The 25,312-nt window shown below is 32.2% G+C and overlaps 2 protein-coding genes across 3 annotated transcripts in view; one reads left to right on the plus strand and one right to left on the minus strand.

The window, feature by feature from the left end:
- LOC127730466 (uncharacterized) overlaps positions 1-11,783 on the plus strand; it is a 97,297-nt gene extending 85,514 nt beyond the window's left edge. The window contains exons 33-41 of one of the 2 annotated variants that reach the window (XM_052238888.1): positions 278-559; positions 1,139-1,250; positions 2,114-2,321; positions 2,551-3,422; positions 8,236-8,350; positions 9,222-9,482; positions 9,776-9,809; positions 10,286-10,576; positions 11,191-11,783. In XM_052238888.1, the coding sequence (XP_052094848.1) occupies positions 278-559; positions 1,139-1,250; positions 2,114-2,321; positions 2,551-3,422; positions 8,236-8,350; positions 9,222-9,482; positions 9,776-9,809; positions 10,286-10,576; positions 11,191-11,564 (2,549 nt within the window). In that variant the 3' untranslated portion in view covers positions 11,565-11,783. The remainder of the gene's footprint in view (positions 1-277; positions 560-1,138; positions 1,251-2,113; positions 2,322-2,550; positions 3,423-8,235; positions 8,351-9,221; positions 9,483-9,775; positions 9,810-10,285; positions 10,577-11,190) is intronic. The other variant, XM_052238889.1, reaches the window with a different exon arrangement.
- Positions 11,784-19,804: 8,021 nt separating this feature from the next.
- LOC127730480 (protein yellow-like) lies at positions 19,805-22,166 on the minus strand. Its single transcript, XM_052238909.1, has one exon. The coding sequence runs from the start codon at positions 21,976-21,978 to the stop codon at positions 20,692-20,694; it is 1,287 nt and encodes a 428-aa protein (XP_052094869.1). The 5' UTR covers positions 21,979-22,166; the 3' UTR covers positions 19,805-20,691.
- Positions 22,167-25,312: the final 3,146 nt, after the last annotated feature.

The raw sequence follows: 25,312 nt of genomic DNA on the forward strand, positions 1-25,312 counted from the left end.
TAATAGATTAACAAAAAACAATTAATGCATAAACTTTTTCATGAAAACAGTATCACATAGACAATTTTAAATCACTTCATTAAAAGTAAACATATTTAGAGTAAATGAACCTGGTGCAAATTCGAATTTTCGGCGTACTAATGTCTTCATTGTGCAATCATATTTAATACAATAAGATATCGATAAAATTAAATCAATGTTTTTATTTTAAACTATTTATTTCCGTGAGAATTCATTTTAATAGTGCTGCATGATGACTTTTGCGTTTTTATTTTAGTTGACGAAGTGTATAGATCGGAATTACTAAGAATAAATTCAACTTTAACTCGCATGGATACAACTACTTGGAATGAGATATCATCCATTTTAGTTAATGCAACAAACAATTTAACATGGACTAATCAAGACAAATTTGATATTCTTGAACTCCACATGGATGCTGTGTTCCATACCAACTCGACAATTGGGTATTCACCAAGTTTCCCAAATTATATAAAATCAGCTCGGGTTGGAATAGCTCAAGGGAATGTACAATTTATGCATAAAACATTAATAGAAGGTAGAGTTTTGTCTGTTTTGATTATTTTCTAATATTTACGCGTATTCAAAAATATTCCCACCATTTTTATCTTGTTTGTATATGCCTTTGGCCACCTTTTTGTCTTCGTGTTCAGACCTTATATTTTATTTTAGATTTTGTTTCCACATTTGTTGCGCTGCGTAACAATTTTATTTCGTATGAATATCAGGAGGTAATGTTGCATTTCTGCCATCTTATACAAATTTATGTGTTTGAGCATGATACTATCACTGCCCATATCTTTACGCAGTTGATACCTCTGATAGCTATCTTATGTCAATCTTATGAAGAATAGAAAAATAGGGTTCGATCTTGCAGTTCCCTTGCAAAGCGTTATTACAAATCTGTAATGATGCTTGTATTGCTCATTATTTTTAAAAATTTCAGACAATTTCTAATATGGTTGAACAGTAGTGTAAATTCATTTTGCGTTTTAGCGAAAATGCATAATAATGCTAAAAGTAATTACAGAAGATATTGACAGTTCAACATAGCATACTTATATATATCTATGATTTAAAGAAAATAAACATAAGCTTTATCTATTTTTAATAACAGGAGATAATGTTACAGTTGTGTCATGTAGTGACATCAGCGGTTTAAACCCTGTTGATGAAATGAATTGTGTTATTCGATTAGAGAGACAATTTAATCTGAACTCCGGAGAAACGTAAGCTTCTGTATTCCGTTCTTTAGAATATGTTCAGTAAAGACCCTTCGGTTCAATAATTGTATTCCGCGTGTTATTAGTTAGCCCCCTTTGGGGGTTTGTCTGAATTTATTGTTCATTAGCTGAACGATGGGTGTTGATATTTCTTTTCCATATGGAATTATCTGCCATTACACATTATCTACCTGATCCCCTTGGGTGGCGACAGGTCAATTGATATGTGTATAATAAACTGTAATGAGCAAACCCATAACGTATAGTAAGATATAAAAGCACTGGCATGACAAAATGCGAAACAAATACTAAAGAGAACTAGTAGCCTGATTTATGCTACAACAATGAAAGAAAAACAAATATTGTAGACAGCAACCAACTACAATAACACGATAACAGACACATAAAGAATGTATAGAGGTTTAACATGTTTGTGATCGCTCAAACATCCTCCATACTTGGGGAAGTTGTATAACAACACGACACAATAACAAGCTGTAAATGAGCACACAAAAAAAGACAAACAAAGTGCCAGTATAGGAGTACTAGCAGTTACTGAAAGTTAGTTCAAAGCCCTTTTTACTAATAAATACATCATGTTTTTCTAAAATGTCAATCAGAAAACGTCCAACTGATTTTGTATAAAGACGCCATAAGCAGTCTGAGAAAAGCATGCACCTGGGCAATGCAAAATATAAGTATGGACAGGATGTAGGATCATAAGTTGTAAAACCTGGATAGCAATAAATGTTTAGCTAGTAGGATTCGCACTTTGTTATTAAAATTTATGTTTTTATTGAAATAAAAAGCGTGTTTTGAAATTTCTATTTCATGTTGAATAATTTTTATATTGTTTTTTTTTTTTTTAGATTTCTTATAACATTTAATGCCCAATCAGGAGGAAATAGGCATCTTATCAACATAGGTGATGGTACCGATGCAGGAATTGAATATTATATCGGTTCCTATGTCACACAGAATCTGGAGTACAGATTTGATTTTGATGTACCTGTCCATTGCACACAAAACACCATTTGTGGCCGTACATCAATGCAGCTTATTCCGGATGTTACAACGGTATACACATGATTCACTTCATTCTTATGCATTTTGATGGACTAGTATTTCATGTTTGATAATTAAATATGATTGGTTCTTTAATGTGATATACATGAATGTCATAACATTTCAATAAAGAGTTTAGTTCAATTGTTGTTTTATCTTTACATTATTATTGTTACACAAATTATTTTTGAATTTTATTTCAAGATGTCTTAATGCACTGCTCTTTTTTTTTCTTTGACAGACAAAATTTCGTCCATCTTGGTCTGGTTGGATGGATGCACTTTCCGGTGTTTATAAGTATACTTTTGAAGTATGGAAAATGGAATACGTACAATCGGAAGATGGGCTACGTGAACCTCTCATAACAAATTCCTCAAATCCTGAACCGTTATTTTTATCCGAAATAATGGAGGATAATATAGTTTTTCCGGATTATCAACCAACTGAAGCTGGAGTTTATTCGTGTATTTTAGAAATAAACGATAAGGCAAATAATTCTGAATATGTGAGGAGGATTGTCATTTATGATAAAGTATCTGATGTGGAATTAAATTCTACAGGTCGTTTTTATGTATCGTCAGCTTCGTCCTCGACAAATTTCACATGGCAAACAAGTTATAATTCTGAAGCTTCTACTGGTGTAGAAATCCAGTGGCAGGGGCTTTTTTCTAATTTCTTGCACGAGCAACAGCATTTTTTGTCAAAAGTTTTGAACTATCAACCCCGACTAAGTGACAATATAAAGCGAAATAACTATAAGCGCATACTTCCTCGATACGATGATAAAGACGGAGACAGAACAACAAGCTCTATATCAAACGTACATGGAATTGTCAGATTTGAAATTGTACACGAGAAGGTTACTAAACAGAAATCAGACTTTCCATCTACTGGATGGGTTACTGTGGTACCTTTTGCTGAAAACTCTACGTTTCAAATATCACAAGATACCATTGGAGACGGAGATTCTCGTCAGGTTTGGATTCGAGCTTTTGACATTATGAACAACAGTAAATCTGATACAACTATGGTTCACTTTGATAGAAGTGGTCCAGTTAATCATCTAACTGGTACTAACTTTAATGCAAACGGACAATATAAATTTACAAGCAGGTATGTTATTTCACTGTTGTCTTTTTATTAACAATAAAATATGTTTTATTACCATAAACGCATAAATTTCGTAAGTCATTATGTACCCATCATGTACATTATACTTAATTGTCTGATCTTCAGTTAAACTTTCAAATTATATGATTCAGCGCATGAAAACAAAATCAAATGTAATTGACCGTGTCTTTCATGGGTCAATAGCCAAAGCAAGGAAAAATATGGAAGCAATTTTTTTATTTATTTTCATTAAACTAATTGTGTTAAGGACTGGAAAATGAATTTTATCCAGGTTCGTTTTTACGACACATTCTTAGTGCTTTGGTACAAACAAGATATATGATATACTGTTCTTAAATTTTCCGCTGATGAATTTAGAAATTATTTAGATTTAACCTTTTTCAAACCACTTAGATATAATTGAATTGAAAGGTCACCATTGGTAATGTAGCTCCTCAAGGATATGTATACGTGTTTGAACGTTCCTAATGAAGGTAAACATAGAAAAGCGCTTAAAGCATACCATACTTTTTTAATGGTCATTTTCATTTTAAATTATCTCTATTAATCACGCAAGAATTACTTTATAACAAAAAAACAAATCATGAAACTTCGAAATGGAAAAATACTTTTAATTAATACTAAACTCGTTCAAAGGGTATCTACACGTCTTAATCTTCAAAATCGATTATCTAAAAATACTACGTCTTTCCACCAACAATACGGTAAGGTCTACGTTTAATGGTCGCACATTTTCCCTAAATTTTGGAACTAATATCACTTGAAAAACTAACCGTATTATATATTTACTACTCACATGAAACAAACCGGGATGCGGTATTCAGTACGTAGGTGAAACTGAACGATATTTATCTAAACGCACGCAAGAACACCTTTATCGTTTTAAAAGACCCCATAAATTCAAAAGTATCATTTATCAACACCTTAAGAAGCACAGTCATCCTTTTAAATAATTAACAGTTCAACCTTTAGAAGTAGTTAATAAGCAGCCTGGGGAATCTCATTCAAAATGTGTACGATCACGAAAAATAATTGAATTAAATTGGATTAAAAAATTACAGACAGTCTATCCTCTCGGTCTTAACGACAATATCATGGGAATTGGTAATATATCTAGAACAGCGACTCTTTTCACAAAATATCTTACGAGTAAAAACACTCTTAAGTCATGAACATTTCAGTATAACTTACGATCAATTTTAGTCGTAAGATTTTTTGTGAAAAGAGCCCCAGATTCTGTTAACATTTTGGATATAGTTTCTAAAACAGTATGTAAAAACTGTTCTCATGGGCGTAGAATAAATCGCAATCAGAGAAAATTTCGTACTAACAATACAAATATTTCGGACCTAATTTCTATTTTAAAAAACAACGGTAGACACTATCTATTAACCAAACTGTTCTTGCCTGTTAATAAATTACATCAAATTTTGGAGGAATGCAACAGAATTCCATATTGCAGTCCTAAGTATGAAATCGTCCAAATTATAATTGCATATTGTTATTCTAAATTGTTTCCCAAAATTGACCACGCTGAAGATCACAAAAAACATTTTATGAAAATTAAATATGTCAATAAAGGTTTTGATTTTGTAAATATTGCCGGTATTTTTAATGATCATTCTGTTAAAGAACAAATTCCTGGCTATTTTGATAATACTGAACTCCCTCTTATTTGTTATGTTTACAAAAAATCTACCCGGAAATATGTGTTTAATTACAGCGAAGTGTGTAAAGATGTTAATATCAGTGACAATACACCTACCTCATGAAATTGCAGTAAATCCGAATACATTTATGGCCCCAGTTCCCATGTTATAACAGGAGACCTTAACGTCGTTCGTGACCGAGAGTTGAAATCATTCCTCAGTAAAGGACCTAAACATCATCCCCCGTCAATTATTAATTGGAATGAGTGTCGTAACATCCTCCACGACTCACTCCGTACTTACTGCCCTAAATGGATAAAACGAGAAAAAGCTGACAAGAAATCATTAGATTCTTTTTTTAATTCGGTAATGAACATAGTTGATATACGTATTCAACATTTTAAAGATCATTTTACACCTAACAACAACCATAATAGCCCAATTTCCCGTATCAAACATAAGCTAAAAGAACTCGCCAAGGAATATATTTTTGTCCCGGCTGATAAGGCTGCTAACAATATCATTATTGTTTGACGTAAATTTTACATTGATGTTCTACAAAAGGAAATCACCATTTCACCAACATTCAAACTGACTCCATTTTTGGAAAATGACATCTGTAACAAACATAAACTTTTAGCTACCTCTTTACAAGCAGAACCAACTATAACGAAAGTTCCAACTATGTACTGGCTTCCGAAGCTGCACAAAACTCCTTACAAATATAGATTTATTTCGTCTTCAAGCCATTGTTCCACTACTTAACTATCTATTCTACTTACTAGTACACTTGTTACAATCAAAAACATGGTAATAAATTGTTCAAATAAGGCCTTCGAAAATAGTGGAATTAATTACTTTTGGAGTGTCAAAAATTCGTTGGAAGTACTTGATAAATTGCATGCTTATATTGGTGATTTCGAATCTGGTCAAAGTTTTGATTTTTCTACCCTATATACCACGTTGCCTCATAATCTTATTAAGAAAAAATTCACACACCTGATTAAATGGGCATTTAAAAAGTCGGAATGCGAATATATATATGTTCAAACTCTTTTAGGTCATTTTTTAGTAACAACAAACAAAAGAACTATGTCAATTGGACCTGCTTTGATACTATAACTGCCCTTGAATTTTTACTAGATAACATTTTGTTCGCTATGGAGATTCCGTATATCGTCAGGTTATCGGAATTCACATGGGGACTAACTGTGCACCACTTATTGCGGACCTGTATCTGTATTGTTATGAGTTACAATTTATGACTAAATTCAGCAAAGACCCATCGAAACAACATCTGATTCAAAAATTTAATAACACTTTTAGATATTTAGATGATATATTGGCTCTCAATAATGACGACTTCAGTATGTACACTAAAGAGATTTATCCTGCCGAACTGACTTTAAATAAAGCTAATACTAACAATGAACACTGCTCTTTCCTGGATCTTGATATCTTTATCTTTAACGGGAAGCTTAATACCAAAATTTATGATAAAAGAGATGATTTTTCATTTCCTATTGTTAATTATCCAATTTTAGATGGTGACGTTCCCTTGTCGTCATCTTATGGTGTTTATATATCTCAACTTGTTCGATTCGCTCGTGTATGTAACAACGAATTTGATTTCAACGAAATAAATCTCTGTATTACTGAAAAATTATTACACCAGGGTTTTCGATATCACAAACTAGTCAAAACATTTACTAAATTTTATCATCGGTACAAGGACATCATTCGTAAATATAAATCAACATGCAGACATCTTATACGTTCAGGTATTTCACATCCAATATTTTATGGTAATATTACAAAGCACAAAAATGTCGGCATTCACCTCAAAAGATAACCAAACCTTTAAACAGACTTATTCGGAAAGGATATAGTTACGATACTGTTGTCAAGTCATTAAGGATTGCATATTTTGGTATTAATATTGATTCACTCATAGGGTCTTTGCATCGGAAATAAACACATTTATTCTAAAACCAGTTGTTGGCATGATACGGGTTATGTTTTTCTCATATATTTTATGATGGTATGATTGTACTTGATTTTCATATGAAGTAGACATAATCTTTCAATCAGTTTAATTGATGTCTGGAGCTGGCATGTCAGTAACTGCTAGTAGTCCTTTGTTCATTTATGTATCATTGTCATTTTGCTTAGTTTCTTTTGTTACCTATTCTGACATCGGACTCGGACTTCTTTTAAACTGAGTTTTACTGTGCGTATTGCTATGTGTTTCTTTATTCTACATTGGCTAGAGGTTTAGGGGGAGGGTTGAGATCTCACAAAACATGTTTAACCCCGCCGCATTTTTGCGCCTGTCCCAAGTCAGGAGCCTCTGGCCTTTGTTAGTCTTGTATGTTTTTTAATTTGTGTTCATTTATATGCTTTGGAGTTTAGTGTGACGTCCATTTTCACTGAACTAGTACACGATTCTATTTAGGGGCCAGCTGAGGACCACCTCCGGGTACGGGATTTTCTCGCTGCGTTAAAGACCCATTGGTGGCCTTCGGCTGTTGTCTGCTTTTTGGTCGGGTTGTTGTCTCTTTGACATATTCCCCATTTCCATTCTCAATTTTATTTCATACATTATAAGGGTAACAGGAATCATCAAAAATACTGTTCAACAAACTTCATCAACACCAAACTTAAAAACTAGATAGACAAACCCTTACAACATCAACATACTGTTTGATCATTTGCATGGTCGAGCTAGCTTGACTTTGCACTGTCATGACATTATGGACCATATGTCGGAAATGTAAAACCGACTACAAAAACCTGCATGGTGCAACTACGAATGTGGTGAACAACATATTTGAAAACCGGGTTAAAATGTGGTCGCTCCTATTTGAAGCTAGCTCGGGTAGCCACAACTGTTGGTTAAATACTGGCGCTCAAAAAAGCCACTAAGCCTCATCATAGAATATAGCTGAAATCGGCAGTATTTGCTTGAGGCTAGTAATTATTTTAAATCGTCAGACCATAAAAAAGAATAATACAATAAATCGTATGCGCTAAAATCATAATAAAAGACAGACTAGTCTTGTGTGCGATCCTATAATATGTTACCATTATTAATTTAAGATCTATTCATATAATTAGGGATGCATAATGCCGTTGATTTATTACAGATTTACAATTATCACTGAAGATTTACACAGTGGCTGTACAAATGTCTCTATTCAACTTAAGCTTGAAAACTCTGATGATATAAAATATCAAACCGAAGAAGGGGTGGAAATTAAGGTAAATATTAAGGACAACTTGTTCAGGTAATTAGAGAATGTATACATGGTAAAACTATCAAATGGAGCATTCCAAAAATAACCGTAAATTAAGGCGACATTGTCTTTATCCATTGATAACAACCATGTGTAAATATAATGTCCATAAATAAGATTCGGATGTTATAATTTTCTCTCATTTATTGAATATTTGGAAGAGAATTACAATCAGTATATATATAAACATAAGAAGATTTGGTATGATTGCCAATGAGACAAGTCTCCACAAGAGACCAAATGACACAGACATTAACAACTATAGGTCACCGTACGGCCTTCCACAATGAGAAAACCCATATGTCCACTGTGTTCTGATTATATAATACCAACAAGAACGGAAAGCACATGTTATCATCATTTTACGCACCAGTATATAATGAAGTTTTAATTAGAAACAAGTATCTGTTTTGGACATAATGTAAGAATTATGTAAGAAGGATCGTGAGCTTATAATGTAGTTAAATACATAAAATTATCTATGTGTTAGTTCCAAGCCACCATCTGTCGTTCTTAATCAAATTGGTGTCGTCATTTGCAATGCATATTGATTGTTTAAATCCCGACTATTCAAAAAATTCTTGAAATCAGCTATTGTCTTCATTAAAGACCTTAGGAAGAGATTAAGACATGCGTGCCTTTTAAATTAAATGCAAAAAGTACTATGGATATGGCAGTATTTACAAATGTTTTTGTTGGTCCTAAATATAATAACGGTTTATACATTTTATTGTATCCACTGGTCACTTTTGGAAGAACACAAATTGTCATTAAATACTCAATTATTTGAATTTGTTATTAATCACATTGTTTATAATTTATGTATTTATTTACAGACCAACGCGCAGTGTGATACAATCCCGGATTGTTACTGTGTGCCATATAATTTATGTATTTATTTACAGACCAACGCGCAGTGTGATACAATCCCGGATTGTTACTGTGTGCCAATGGGACTTTGTTTTTTGCGCAAAATAGAATTTGATGTTAACAGCTGTCTTCTTGCAGTGTCATCAGAGCTATTAGATAACGGCAAATATATTCTGATTGTGGCATCCTCTAACACGGCCGGTCTGAATACGACGTCTGTTTTCGAGGTAAAAAAATTTTACCTCTCTTTATAATTTAACATTAGTTTTCTATTTATTTAAATGTATAATTGAAACTGTGCTTACATATTTAGTTTGGTCTGGTATATGTAGTATTTTTAGTTTGGTCTAGTATATGTAGTATTTTTTCAGGGGCAAACACAATCTAACTTGCGTTGAACTTAACATGTAATATTTAATCACTTTTTTATGACCAACTAAGTTTAAAGTAAGACAACTTTCAGTACACACGTGTCAAGCTTCCGTTGTACATTTTAATGACATAGCATCTTTTTTTTTAGATTGATGTTAAGGATATCGTTGGAATTAACGAATGTAAGTATGGTTGACATGAAATATATTTCGAAAGCAAAAAATAAGCTTTTTATTTCATTGGTTTTTAGTTTTTATTTGCTCTTTTGTAGAGTAGTCTCAGACTTACATACCACCTTTTTTTTATCACTAGACCCTGTTGTAGCCATTGTGTCCAGCATAAAGCTAGTATATTCATCGCATTAGAAAAAAAAACAAATCAAAGTCCGTGTATATAAAAGTAGTAACGTACATACACACCATAATCCTATAGAGGCTTTTCAGAAGCTCATCGTGTCAAAACTGTTCATATTTGATGGATGTTGCTGTTATAACAACAATTTTGTATTATGATTGACATATTGCTATAATCCTATTGAGCCTTTTTAGTATCACTTAAAAATTGGATTTGGCTATTTTTTTTAAGTCCTTTTTGGTCATATAGCTCTTCAAATGTTTCGGTTTATATACAGCCTTGTCTTTATTAATTTTCGTTTCAGATTCAAGTCCATCATCAGTATCGTTCCAAAATAAAACAAAGACAGCCGTAACATTACAATGGATCAACACGCCAACTTGTTATGAACCGAACAGATATATCATATATTTGTTACAACCTAACAATTCTACCAGAGAGTTTGAGATAAGTCCGAACGAAACAACATTCACTATAACAGGTTTATCATCGGGTGTATCCTATAGTATAGAAATGTATACCGAGTACGGAAACCAATCTTTCACTGTTAGAAGTGCAGAACCAGTATATTTACAATTCGATACATCTGACCCAGGTAACATTATTTATGAAAAGGTTTAGGTATTCAGCAACTTGTTTAACCACAAATGCAAGGAAATGTGATATGATTTGCCAATGAGACAACTATACACCAGAGACGAATAGACTTAGATGTTAGCAACTTTAGGTCATAGTACGGCCTTCAACAATTAGCAAAAGCCATTAAAGACCTCGACATGACAAAATGTAAAACAATTCAAACGAAAAAACCGGCAACAGTCTGATTTATATATATAAAACAACAAAGAAAAACAAATATGATATACAGTAACAAACGACAGCCACTGTATGACAGGCTCTTGACTTGGGAAATGCAAATACATAATAATGTGGCAAGGTGAAATATGATAGATTTACCTTATCATAGTGCAAATAATTTAAGTACAATTTTACGCAAACTAAAAAAATAATAAATATACCAAATTACAAAGTAAATATATTTGAAGAAAGTTAGGTTGGTGGAAGAATATCAAATGCCATCTTACTGTAATATGTCCTTTATCCTGTAGCTGAATATTTTGTATTTGAAGCTGAATATTTTGTATTTGAAACGTAGTTTTTTTTCAAAAGATGTAATGTTGTAATACGTTATTACTGTTATATTTTCAGAAGAAGAAAGTAGCAGTCTGAACCTGGTCCCTATCATTGTAGGGTCAGTTATCGGCTTTATTCTACTAGTCATTATTGCTATCTTAGCAATAGTGTATTTCCTGAAACGACGACATCGTAATTTGTGTGTTGGACCAATCTCAGAACCTGATGTTATAAACAATGCTGCTAAAGCACCGATGATTAAAAAGTCGCCTACTATCAAAAGGAAATTGTCAATAAGTGCTCTTTCAATTCCTGAAAGTCCATCATTAGAAAAAGCAAATAAGAGATTGCAAACAAACATATTTGATATAAGTTTACCAAAAGGAAGAGCCAAAACTTTGCCTCCTTTACCACCATTGAGTTCAACTATACAGAAACAGCCTTTATAAATTCGGTGTTGAATAGTTTAAGCTCATATGTTTTTCGTGTATAATTACAATTTTCTTATTTTCACCCACCTTAAAGTTTATTAAAAATTGTGATCAGTTGATTACTTAGATTATGTTTAGATAACCTGTTACAGTTTAATGGTGGCATTTTGTAAACTATATTGTATGTACTTAGTGTATATATATACTTAAAAATTACAGAATTGAAAATTAGTATAATATCAGATAATAGTATACTTAATCAATGTGGAAAAAAGCAAACGAAACACCACATATCTGCAATAAGTTAAAACAATGAACATATATATCATGTTATGGAGGGGTATTTGCGAAAAATACCAGTCAAGGGACTGTGAAATTTGGTCCCAAGACTGGTATTTTTCGCAAATACCCCTCCATAACATGATATATCTGTTTAATTACACAAAATAGATTTTGATTGAAACTCTCTGTACAGGTGAAGGGAAATCTTTTTTTTTTACTAGTAAGCTGTTATCCATAAACATGTTTATGCATAATTTTGAGGATAAGTAGAGACTATCATAGTACCGCGGGAATTATACATGTACTTATACGCGTTAGCGCTGTCTTTATGCAACGTCATGGTATCTATGTTAATTACACCTTATATAAGAAAGCCAGATTTCGATTGGTTGATAGCCAGTGTATTTTTCGCATATTCTAATATTTTTTCCTCATTTCAAACGAATTTGCCTGTTTTTCACTACTGCCGGTGAATTTGCCTCAAATACCATGGTATTTGCCATTTTGGATATTCATTTTTTACCCTCTTGAGCATTTTCCCGCCAAAATTTTTCGGATATGTTACATAAAAAAGCGAGCTAACGCGTATTAGTACATGTATAATTCCCGCGGTTCTATGATAATATCCTCTTATCCTCAAAATTATGCATAAACATGTTAAGGAATAAGTTTCAATCCAAATCTATTCGGTGTAATTAAACAGATATATTATGTTATGGAGGGGTATTTGCGAAAAATACCAGTCTTGGGACCGAATTTTTTTACAGTCCCTTGACTGGTATTTTTCGCAAATACCCCTCCATAACATGATATATCTGTTCAGTAAACGTCATTGTCTTTCCATCATTAAATCGTTCGTTTGTATAGACGTCTTTTTCCACTTTATAAACACAACGCATTCTTCAATATACGATCACGAGATTGGTGCCGTGCAGTCGTGTTGTCTGACAATTTTGTATACAGTTTTTCGGATTACCTCTATCAATCAATATTGCTTAATCATGTTGCCTTACAATATACAGTTATGGCCCGTTGAAAAGGTGAATATCCCAAATTGTCAACACGAGAAGGTTATTTCACTGAGGGCGCAGCTTGCTTGACACACTCTTCTTTTACTCAATTTTCAAATATGTGTCTTAGAATTCTCGTATGTACAACAAAGGTAGATTCTTTTTGTAAAATATTGATGGCCCTGAAAAGGACCGTTATTAGAGATATCATCGGCACAAGATGCACGTCAAAAGCCTTATTTCCTCTTCTCTCGATCAATGGGCTTCCTGTAACTTGAACGTGCCATTTTGTTTATTTACGTCTGTGACGTCATTTTCATGAGTACAAATCAACAAACTAAAAAGGTTATTCGCCGGTGAATAATAGGGTTATTCAACGCTGGTGTAAGTTTTTAGGGTTATTCGTTCTTCCTTGCAATTGAATGAAAATTAACTGAATTATTCCATGTCACGCGATAACGTTTTAAAACCCAATAGAATTGTTTGAAATATATGTAAGGTATAATAATAATCGGGATAAGGTGATAAAGGTTCCGAATAATTTTGGCGGGAAGAAGCTCGCGAGGGTAAAAAAGCAATATCCAAAATAGCAAATACCACGGCACAGACAGTCGGAAAGCTGAACCCGGTTTGACCCCATTTCTTAAAGCAACAATGGAAGTCATGTGATTACCATATATGGGCATTTTTTTACCAAAAAAAGTGAAGCCCGTTTTTTGGAATTTGTAGTTTTTTGCATGAATTAAAACTAATTTGCTTTTAAGTGAACATTCTTGAGTATATAAGAAATATATTGATCCACTCAATTATGGATTAAACTATTTTTTTCTCTCAAAATGTGTCTTCAAAGTCTAGGTGTTGACCAAAAAAATCGGTCACTGGAAATTAAAATCGTAATTTTCTTTCTTAACTTCTCGGGAAGCTATGCTGAATTTAAATTATGTTATGTAACATAACTTTGACTATGATATGTCAAATTTGTGCCACTTAATACGCTGTAATACGCAAATGTGCCACTTCGATCTGTCGATATTTCTGACGAAGCGGGGCCGATAGTAATTTACGAGTTACGTCCCTTTGTTTGACACTCTCATGATCAAACTATTATTATATTAAGCACCATATGCTGTTATTTACATGAGGATATTATTAAAATAATTTTATTGAATATATTTTGATACTAAAGACATGTGCAAAAAAATTAGCGAAACACATTTTATCACTTTTCAGAACTCAGTCTCAGTGAAATACTCAAATAGGCCCTATGTCAGTATGTGCCATAATATTATTATTCCAAGAGTTAATTTAATATTTATATTTTGGTAAGTATTTATACTGCTGTAACCAAATTATTTCAACACAGAAATAAATTTCTACTTAAATCATACAAGGGGTAGCCAAAGTATTCATGAATAATGGATCAAGACAGGATTAAAATGATCAAATACAGGAACTCCTTTTCATTACTGATACCTGATCCTACCTTTTTCATTTAAACTTAAACGAGACCATAATGAAAGTATTCTGTATGTAAATTCTTCATTATTTGAAATAAAAGGAAATTAGTTTGCAATTCTTGTATGAACAAACTAAATATAACAATAAATTTTGTCTCACTGATTCCATGCAGATTCTAATGAATGGACTCAAATTATAAAAAAAAACACTAAACCAATAAATAAATGGTTCTAATCATGAACTTGAAAATAGATAAGAACAAAAAAGACTGGGTCTAATATTTTTCTTCTTCTATTTTTTTTTTTTAACAATTATGCATTTTTATATTTATATAAAAGTATTTCAGAGCAGATTCTGAGTGCTAAGTCAACAATATTATGTTTTAGATCACAAGTCATAAGTCAGTATGAACATGCTTTGAATAAGAGTGATTAAAATGCTAGTCTGAAAGAGATTGTTTTAAGTTCATATTTAGACTTTTTCATTTACCTTTGGCAGTTTTGGCTTTTGCAGGATTACTTCATCAATATTATAAACGATGAATGAGTTTTGGTTAAGGTTGTGTAAAGACAGTATACGATTTCCTTACCTTGTTTTAGTTAAGTCAAACAATTCACTGACTTGTAGAGAATAATTAATCCAGTCAAATATTCACAGCTCGCCATTGCTTTTTCAAACAAACACACTAAATGTGTGTACATTGTGTAAAGATGCAAGTTGACATCGATGTGTAAGATAAAAAAACTACAATGTCAAAAAATGTCTTTCGTTTGGAATTTAGTTCGAACGGGGTTTCCTAAGGGGTGATAGAACGTTAGACTTGATTTTTGTTTTAACTTTGAGATACTTATCATTAATTTTTTATATAGTTTGTATATTCTTTGTTTATCTGGGAAAAAAAATTAAAAAAAAAATAACAGACAATTTCGCATAATTCTTAAACGACGATCAAAGGCATTACGTTATTTTCAAAAGACGGACAATTTATAACATGTTTAAGTATTATTTCCTTTGATAATAAGAACCATGCTTGAAAAATCGAAAGAAATCTATTTCTGACTCTAATGGCAAGTAAGAAACAGAAAAAAGAAAAAATTCCAAATTGGCGCCAAATTATTTTTTCCGCGAAATTAACGCAATTTCAGAATGGCGGGTTTTAATATCAGTCCCATTGTTGTCTTAAGAAAGTAGCAACAACGGTCGTTTCTAAGGGCTTGCTTTCCGACTGAGAGGGGAATTTGAGGAATATTCATCGGCTGTGGTGAAAAAACAGGCAAAATCGTTTGAAACGAGGAAAAAGGGTTAGAATATGCAAAAAGTACACTGACTATCAACCAATCAAAATCCGGCATTCTTATATAAGGTGTAATTATAAAGAAAAACGGACACATGTAAGCAAAAACAATGAAAACTACAATACTATAGTAAAACGAAATCAGACATTACAAAGATGTTGATATCTTATTTGCTTGACACACTCTTCTTTTACTCAATTTTCAAAGCCAATGATATGTCATATCAGTCCGATACAATGACAGATATCTAGTTAAATATTTCTTCTGTTAGAAATACACTTCACACTCAATTATAACATGCATATTTAGCACGATGACTTGTCAGTGTAGTATGAATATACCCTGTTTTGTACTAGACACTGAGCCGGGTTTTGAAAATGCTAATTCACACGATAGAAATCCACAGAAAGACATACCATCTTACCTTTACCCAAACTCATGATTCTGAATCTGAGCCGACCAGTTTTTCTTTCATTCCTACATGGTTCATAAGAAGTAGAATATATATTTATGTAATATTTGTCGCTGACCGTTAGGCATGTATCCTATGATTAACTTTTCGCTGTGTTGTTTCTCTGACTAATGTGCTTTGTATATAAAGTATGGGCCAATATTGTGACACAAGCCATTAAATAGAGAATCAAATGTGAAATGTTAAACCTTTAGGCAAAATGTAGCTGTTAGTAGATATGAAAAAGTGTAATATTGTTAAAAATGTTCTAGTAGTTTCAGATGAGAAAATTTTATCTAATTTCTCAAACTTTTTCCTGGTGTTCAATATCGGCAAAAAAGCCTTGATCGTTCAACAGAATTTTCAAAGATAGCCTGAATAAGTACAATCACAAAATGTGGTTTGGTTAAACCAGTTTAACGCGAGCACGCAACTTCCCTTTTACCATTTGTTGTATAAGTAAAATAGACAATAAAAGTTCTATGGCAAGTTACCAACAGGATGACTACTATCTTTTTATATTGAGCCCTGCTGTTTTATTAACAATGCGACTTTCCTAGATATTGCTTACTTAGCCTTCATGGAGGTGTAGAAATTATATGACAAAGGTTTGTTGAAATCTAAAATTGGAGTAATAAACTATTTTAAACGTATTTCATTCAGTGAAGAAAGTTGCTAGAAGTTGAGGCTTAATCCAAAAATAGTTTAATAAATTATAGTCACCTTGGACATTTTATGGCGTTTCATTTGAAAATCTATTCAAAATCAACTACAAAAAATGATTTACACTATAGAGTTTATCTTGTTTTCTTGGGAAGCGTTAGAGCGTGTAAACTGATCAGCATTTTTTTTAAATTTAATGCACCTGAGTAAATATGACGAATATAATTTTGAAGGGAAAAAAAGTCATTATGGACCTTGAATGACCTGTCCTTTGATTTTGTATCTCTAATGATTTTATTTTCCTTGCTAGAAATAGCAACTATTTAATATTTTACAGACCCTACACACACTTGAATGGTCTACAAAGCAAACAACGAATTATGCAATTCACTTTATATTGCATATCAATAAATTCAAAATTTCGATGACAATAATACATCCCTGTGTAATCTTGTACACGGATATTGTCTTTGGTGTGCCGTATATTGCAACAAATTCACCGTACATTAGGATAGCTTAAACGATAAACCAGAAGGTAACTCTTGTACGAGACTTTTCATAAAAGGGACTAAATATGAACCCCCTATTACCAAAGATAACGAAAATCTCAATCTACGATGAGAGAATACTTATTCATTGAAACGTTCTATTGACATGAGCTTACGGCGATAACCAGACCAGTACAACAATACCGCCATATAAAACTAACTGTAACAGAACCATTCTCAACTCTGGAAACATAACCTCACAACACTCATTTATAGAACAGCCCTGGGAATATTCCCGAAATTTGTATGAAAACGGATGTAGAAGTAATAGTGCAAAACAATGATATAATATGGTATATTTTGCCACGCCAGGGCCTTTTATAGTTTTAAATTTTTACATGGTATAAGTTTTGATAGTTGTTGAAAGTCGTAAGGTGTGCGGCGACTTATTATTGTTTTTTATCCTCGACTTTTTGTCACTGGTGGACAGTTGTCTCATTAGTTTAAACATATTGTATTTGCTAAATCTAAGCAAAATGGATGAGACACAAGTAAATCATACTTTTGAAGTCTTCTCCATAATACAATGTGAGTATAAATTATATGTAATAATATTATCAGCGTCCATGTAAAACGAACACATTAATTGGATATTATACAAACTATAAATAAATAGAAAAAAGAAAAGAAAAGGAAGAAGCTGTCTCGTGTACCACATTTCCTTATTTCCATATTATATGAAACAAAAAAACTGGCGTATGTGATGGATATTTCAGCTTTGAATTCACACCAAAAGAAGAAATAAAATGCAAAATCCAGAATAGTAGAATGAACATAATTTGTCAGCATAGTAATCGTTTTCTTTTCTGATTGCAAATACTTTCTTTTGTTTAAAATATTGTCTGCATTTATGTATTTATTCCAAGAATCATTGACTCATACAGTGAAATAGAAAATGAATATATAACAAATTGCATTTTTCTGTGTCTTTGATTAATCAAATAAGATGACACAGAATCGTTTCCATGGAACAGGATTTTCGCCGGGAATTATGTATAATTAACATCAAATGATGTTCAAGACACGTAATAGGATTGACATTCCTTTAAAACGTAGCACTGTCAGTAAAGGAAAATAACTACGGTAAATACACTTGAATTTGAAATAACAACTTTTTTTTTATTATTAAATGGTAGAAAAGTTGCTGATCGGGGTTTTGAAAACTTACTTGTACAAATGTAAGTACAGTTAATTTTTGTGATTATAGTTCATGGAATTTATAAAGATTTTTTTTAATGTTTTTGTAGCCTTTCTTCCGCTGTCCACTCGCCAACTGAATTAATCTTATTTTTAAGAGATAAACGAGAAACAGTTTGTTTCCAAAATCTCAACGTACATATAACAATCTCCAAAAGCGGTCAAAAATAAAGCAGTGTTTTTTAATATAAATACGTAATAAAAGACAACATAGATGAACATTTAAAAGAGTTCATTTCCATCACAAATTCTGAACTTCATAAATCGTATATGATTTACTTTATAAACAAACTGGGTTATTTATTTGTCTTCAAAAATAGATAAAAGATTACAATGAGTGGAGTTCAACAAAAACAGACAACGCCCAGGTCAAAAATAAACACTTCGAAAAGACAATAATAGAACAACACACAGAAAACCAAAGATTGAGCAACACGAAGCGCACCAAAAACCTGGAATGAACTCAGGCTCCGGAAGGGTCATCAGTTCCTATCTCACATGTGTCACCAATGGATTTACTCTAAGTCATGTCTAATGATTAGACCTTGTCCGATAACGAATTGTTAGATGTCTTTTGTCTTACCCTTAGACCAACAAATACCATTTGTACATCTTAATTCTCTTACCCTTAGACTTGACCAAATGTGAACGTTTGAAATGAAAACAGGGTTTCCCGGGAATAAGGATAAGTGAGACCTTTACCGGGAGAGACAACACAAGATATTGAAAAAATAGCATTATACAAAAATAAAATTTACAAAAAATACATTAATAGGTATAAAATATATCATCATTTTAGAAGGCCTTTAGTGATAACGTGAAACAGTTTATCCCAGCTGTCGACCCACTATTCAGAACCTATCTATTGGATGTGTTGTTGATTTGGTTTCGTCTGCAATATGCATGACATACTTGCCACAGGACTCATCTATCATTTATCATATAACGAGGAACAATAAAAGTAAAAAGGCCTTTAACAGTAAAGAACGGTATAATATAGACTGCAGTCAGGAACCTGTTTCAGTTGTTGTCGTTTGTTGATGTGGTTCTTAAGTGTTTCTCGTTTCTCGTTTTTTATATAGATTAGACCGTTGTTTTTCCTGTTTGAATTGTTTTACACTAGTCATTTTGGGGCCCTTTATAGCTTGCTGTTCTGTGTAAGCCAAGGCTCCGTGTTGAAGGCCGTACTTTGACCTAAAATTGTTTACTTTCTACACATTGTGACTTGGATGGAGAGTTGTCTCATTGGCACTCATACCACATCTACTTATTTCTATATGCAGAGGTTTGTGAAAATATTATCGATATCAAAAAAGAAAATAGCATTTAAATAAAACTAAAAATCTACATGAGCTGAAAATCAATGTAAAAAAGATTTATTTAAATCCCGAAGGAAATGTCTCAAGAAGAAGAAAATATAAAATAGAGTATTATCAACTATATAAACGTGGGAACAGAAAATGAACAGCCCGAAGCCAAATCTCAAAACTATTTGATTTCGTTAACAGCTTATTTCTGCTCCATAGAATAACGATGACACACAAGAATACTTACTTCCATTATTCAGACAATCATGGTTGATAAATCGGAAAAAAGTAGCTTGTTCTAAAAAAACGCAAAAATTACAAGCCTTATTGTGGTGATTTATTTATAAATGAATATACAAAAGCAAAGTCATATGTTTTCATTGAAATATATATTCAACTGTTTAATGTAATACTAGACACAGGAATCATACCTGGTAATTCGATTATATGTGACTTAAAACCATTTATAAAAACAAGGTAGAGGGCAAGATCCTAAAAGATATACGACGATCTGAAGATTTTCCCTTTCTATGTGAAATCGTTTTACAGCAAAATACAACTTTTTGTCGTCTCAAGGTTTTTATTCTTCAATACATGTGTATATCCTTGTCCTTTGGTCTTTGATAGAGAGTTGTCTCATTTGCAATAAAAACACATCTCCTTTTTCACTTGTTTTAAATATTTTAAATTCGGAAATCTAGTCATTTATAATAGAAAATCGACACTTTCAAAAATTTACAAATCGTGTTGACTTCTCACTTATGTTTTGTTTTCTTTACCATTCTCGTGCATATGATTTGTTGTTGTTGGTTTAATAGAAGTACTAAACGACGGACGGTGGAAATAAAATAAATGCAACATCTTATACTAGGTTTACTGGACTGATTATATTTAGAAATATTGTGCAATAAAGATTTGGCTTGTAATCAACACGTTACCAAAAGGTAAAGGAACACAAAAATATAAACATACACACAAAAACGTCAGGAGAATGTGATGGAGCTGAGCTAGTATCATCGGAAAATTTTAAGTAGCTGCTGTCGTCGACATAGAGTTTCCAAATAAAAAAGTTCGACGAGCCCTTGACTGTTTCGTTTGAAAAGTGCGTATTTAAGTTGTTAGAAACAAACCATAAATACCCACTTTCACCAAAAGCAAAGGAATCTATCCACTCGATCCTATAGTCATTAGCAATCTCTGTCTGTCTTCCAGGTTTGACGTTGTCTGATATTGGTTTCATCGACCACTGATACACACTTCTTGGTCCTAATGTGGAATAATACAGATTATGTTTCTGACCATAGTATATTCCATCACTCTGAGCCATTTTGTTTCCCACATGAACTACCTCCCTTTCAAAATCAGAATTCGAAGATGTGCTTCTGCGCAACACAGCTGTTGGGATCCTGTATAAACCGACTCCAGCTAGAGGACAATAATAAACGTTTTTAAGATCAGATGACATTGCAATGCCATTTATTCCAAGAGGGGTATACAAGTTTGTGACGTTACCTATTGTTATAGAGGCATATTCAGGTACTGGCTTCATTGATGGATGACTAAATGCATATGAAATGTCAAGTTCCCTGTCGTAAACAATTAATCTATGCCCTAAGGTGTCTGATATGTATGCCCATCTTGCTGTTTTATTACTATGAAAGTCCAGAACGATGTCATTCAAATAAAACATACCTGGCCCGGTGACAGAAGAAGGAAATGTATGTCGATGGATTTCGACGTCATTTTCCAGGTCCCAGATAATGATTTTACTGCGGCACTGATTAGCAATGTTAATATTGGCACGCGGAACAAAGCTTGTATCTATAATCCACATATATCCTGTATAAGGATCAATCTCCATACTTTGAATTAATCTCAGATTTGAGCAATCCCCTTCAAGATGTATATCCCAATTAGGATATGGAATAAGTAGCGGATTCTTAGATGTTTCATTCTTAACTTTTACCAACGAAAAAGGTACACCGTCTTTAAGCTTTGGAATTGTCAAATAGATGTCATTCTTGTAAATTTTTATTCCATTTATTGCATTGTTCTCAGGAATAAATTTCTTGCTTTGTATATACTCATCTTTAACTGAAGAATTGGGCCACACTAAATCAACGGTCTCCCATTCGTAAACAATATTTGGTTTAACAGAGCATAACACAGTAAATATTCCGAAAGCTTGACAATAAAACACGAACGCTAGATAGTTTGCCATCTTTCTCACTGTCAGCGAAGTCGGTTAATTGAATGTCACACACAGATATCTAATTACGTAATCTTCCTGTTATTTGCAGCAACGATTCACAGGCGAAACTGTCAAATCATTGTTCATGTGTTTTGTAACTAGAAATATAGGTCGATCATTTTTACATGTATGGTAAAAGTTGTTTGACCATCCCTTTAATACCCGATAGGACATGTATTTTGATCATTATTATCACGACTTTAAATGTTTTGTTGTTAAATAGAATAAAGTAATAAAATCATAAAATATAGCGTGGTTGAATACACTTTTTAAGACACTGTAAATAATCACGTAGGGTTTATACTGCCATAACGAACTTAATAAGATATCATATATATATATATATATGGATGTGTGTGTGTGTGATTATTTATGGATAAAAACTGAATATTTTATTCATGAAAAATAAAATTCAGTACGTGCATCTATCACTTAAATTATCATAAAGAAAAAGAAAAACTTGAATTCTACATTGTATGATCGCTTTAGTGGTTGAAAAGATGAGGACTATTAGCATTACATTGCCATGGCATACATTTAGATCAAATACAAAAATCTCTATTTTACTAATCTATTTATTTTGTGACTTTGTTGAACGCATCTATCCAATCGAACTAGAAGGATGCGTATAGTTAAGGCTGTCTCTTCACTTGCATTTTGAAATTGACAATGATGATCAGTTGAGAAGTCAACTTTAAAATAAAAGAGAATATCTTAGCTTACCAATTATGAACTTTTGCTTACTATTCTATGCTCTTCACAGGGGATATGGGCTCATATTCCCTGGCAGTCTTTTGTATCTCCTGAGCCGTCAGTCGAAGGGGATATAAAGACCATATGAAGCCCGAATAACAATTATATTATACTTGAGTCTCTTAATTTCAGCATTAATTACCATTTTGATCTAAGTTTTGGGTCACATGGTATATGGGCGCATGTACCCCTCATATACCATGTCAAGGTAACCAATACCATTAGAATCAAACATTTTTTGTCAGATGAAATTTTTCTATGCGGATCGACGGAACTCAGCTACAAATATATAAAACATCGAAATATTCCTGGCAGTTCAAAAATTCATACTCAGTAGCAAAAGATTTATCATATGATTATAAACATCTTGTTCTACATGTCTACAGTGCATCAAAATAATTGAGTCCGTTCAGGAACATGCACTTCACTACTGTATTTCTGATATATCTGATTTTTTTCTTCTTCTTGTGTTCACAACATTATTATATGGTTTGTGTGTTTTCCATTTAGTGTAGCGCTATCTAATTTTTATACATTCTACTTCTTGAGTATTACATGTATGAAATGTTCTTACTTGTATTAGGAAACGGATTATTATAAGTTAACAGCTGGTTTCCGAAATCGAAAAATTATTCAATTGTATTTACAATCTATTTCTCCAAATTGTGTTTATTATTCAACATTAATCAAATTTATAAAAATATTATGTTTACACTAAGGCAACCAATCAAATTACAGGATTAGGTTGGATAGTTCACTCCAGTATGATATATAGCAACATCCCAGCAGGGACAGAATATGGAGTATTTATCTCACAGATGAGTCGATATTCCAGAGCTGGCATTTTCCATCATAGATTACTTGTTAGAGGGTTGCTGCTTACAAGAAATTACTGAACCAAGAGTTCATATTAGTAAAGTTGGAGTGATCCTTTGTTTTATTGACGATATGATGATTTGGTTGACCGTTATGGAATATCTGTCAGTCACAGACGATCAGTGATCTTTATGTTGCGATTGTTGAAGCAACAATTCCGTTAAGTTGGTTCACTCCGTAAAAATATTGAGTTTGCCTTCGGTGAGATTCTCCCCGTTATTTTTGTTTTGTTCGTGTTACTCAGTTTTAAGTTTTCTGTGTATTGTTTAGTAGACTGTTTCTGTTCGTGGTTTATCTTTTTGGCCATGGTGTTTTCTTGGTTTTTTTTCCGACTAATGATATTCGATTGTCTCCATAGTGTTTTCCACCTCTTTTTTCAATTATTGCTATAAAAATTGTATCTGTGTGTTTTCTATGAGTGCTCATTCGTGTCGTTTGATCTGTCTTTTATATTTGTGAATAAAACGAAAGGGCTGCTTGTAGATTTAATAACATTCACTGAGTTCCTAAATGTTAAATAAGTCTCCAAATTATTATTATCCCAAATAGTCCGTTTATAAACATCAGACAGTTAATATACACATGAACAATATTTGTTGATGCCAAAATACAGGCAAAAATAAATTTCCCTTGTCAGTCCCTTTCTTCGGTTGTATTTTGTCAAATGTCAGTTATTTGGTATCATACTTTTCTTTGCTGGAGCTGCTTGACGCCATTTTGAAACTCTACTAAACCTGCCCCAACCCAGGGTTGATGTCGAGTTAACTCAGGTAGGTTCAAAAGGTCAAACTCGATTGTCAGACAGACTCTACTAATCCGAGTTGGACGAATCGAAGTGAGGTATCCCATGATGCAAATTATTGAACGTATTTATGAATTTTTAAGAACATATATATATTTAATTTTATGAACACATATTTTAATTTTTTTTAATGAACATTTTTTGTTTAAATATATATTGAACGTTTCATGAATTTATATTCAACTTTTTATGAAAATATATATTTAACTTTTATGAATAATTATTTGGTTTTATGAACAATTATTTGGTTTTATGAACAAGTTTTGTTTTTATGAACAATTATTTGTTTTATGAACATTTATAATTTTTTGAGAACAAATATTTTTTTATTATAAACATAAATTTATGTTTGATGCATATATATTTTATTTTATGAACACATATATTGACTTTTTGAATCTATATTTTGTTTTTATGAACATATACTCGTTTTTACGAACAATTATTTAATTTTATGAACATATATTTTGTTTTTTGTGAATATTGCAACGTTTGACACGCCATAATAAACAATTCAGTATCTACATGAAGTATAATTGGCTATTGTAGATGCAATATGCAATACGCCACATTGATTTACGTATATCAATGAAAGTAGGAAGGCAAGTCAGTACAATTGGACGAAATTAGTAATAACTTACCTTTCCGTTCTGTTGGTTTTATCAGCAACCAATTAAAACTGTGTCAAATTGATTACAAAATCTAATCACATATTTTCATTATCATTTATTTGTACAATCATGTTAAATTGTAAATAGATACATGTACTACATGTAAAGAATGTAATGTTAGAAATATGGTTTTATTTTCGTTTTTGATATATTTGTCGTTTTTATATTTCGCCCGTAATTGTGAGGCAATAAAGACTGTAAA

This window comes from Mytilus californianus, unplaced genomic scaffold, assembly GCF_021869535.1.
Source record: "Mytilus californianus isolate M0D057914Y unplaced genomic scaffold, xbMytCali1.0.p SCAF_2, whole genome shotgun sequence".
Lineage (NCBI taxonomy): Eukaryota > Metazoa > Mollusca > Bivalvia > Mytilida > Mytilidae > Mytilus > Mytilus californianus.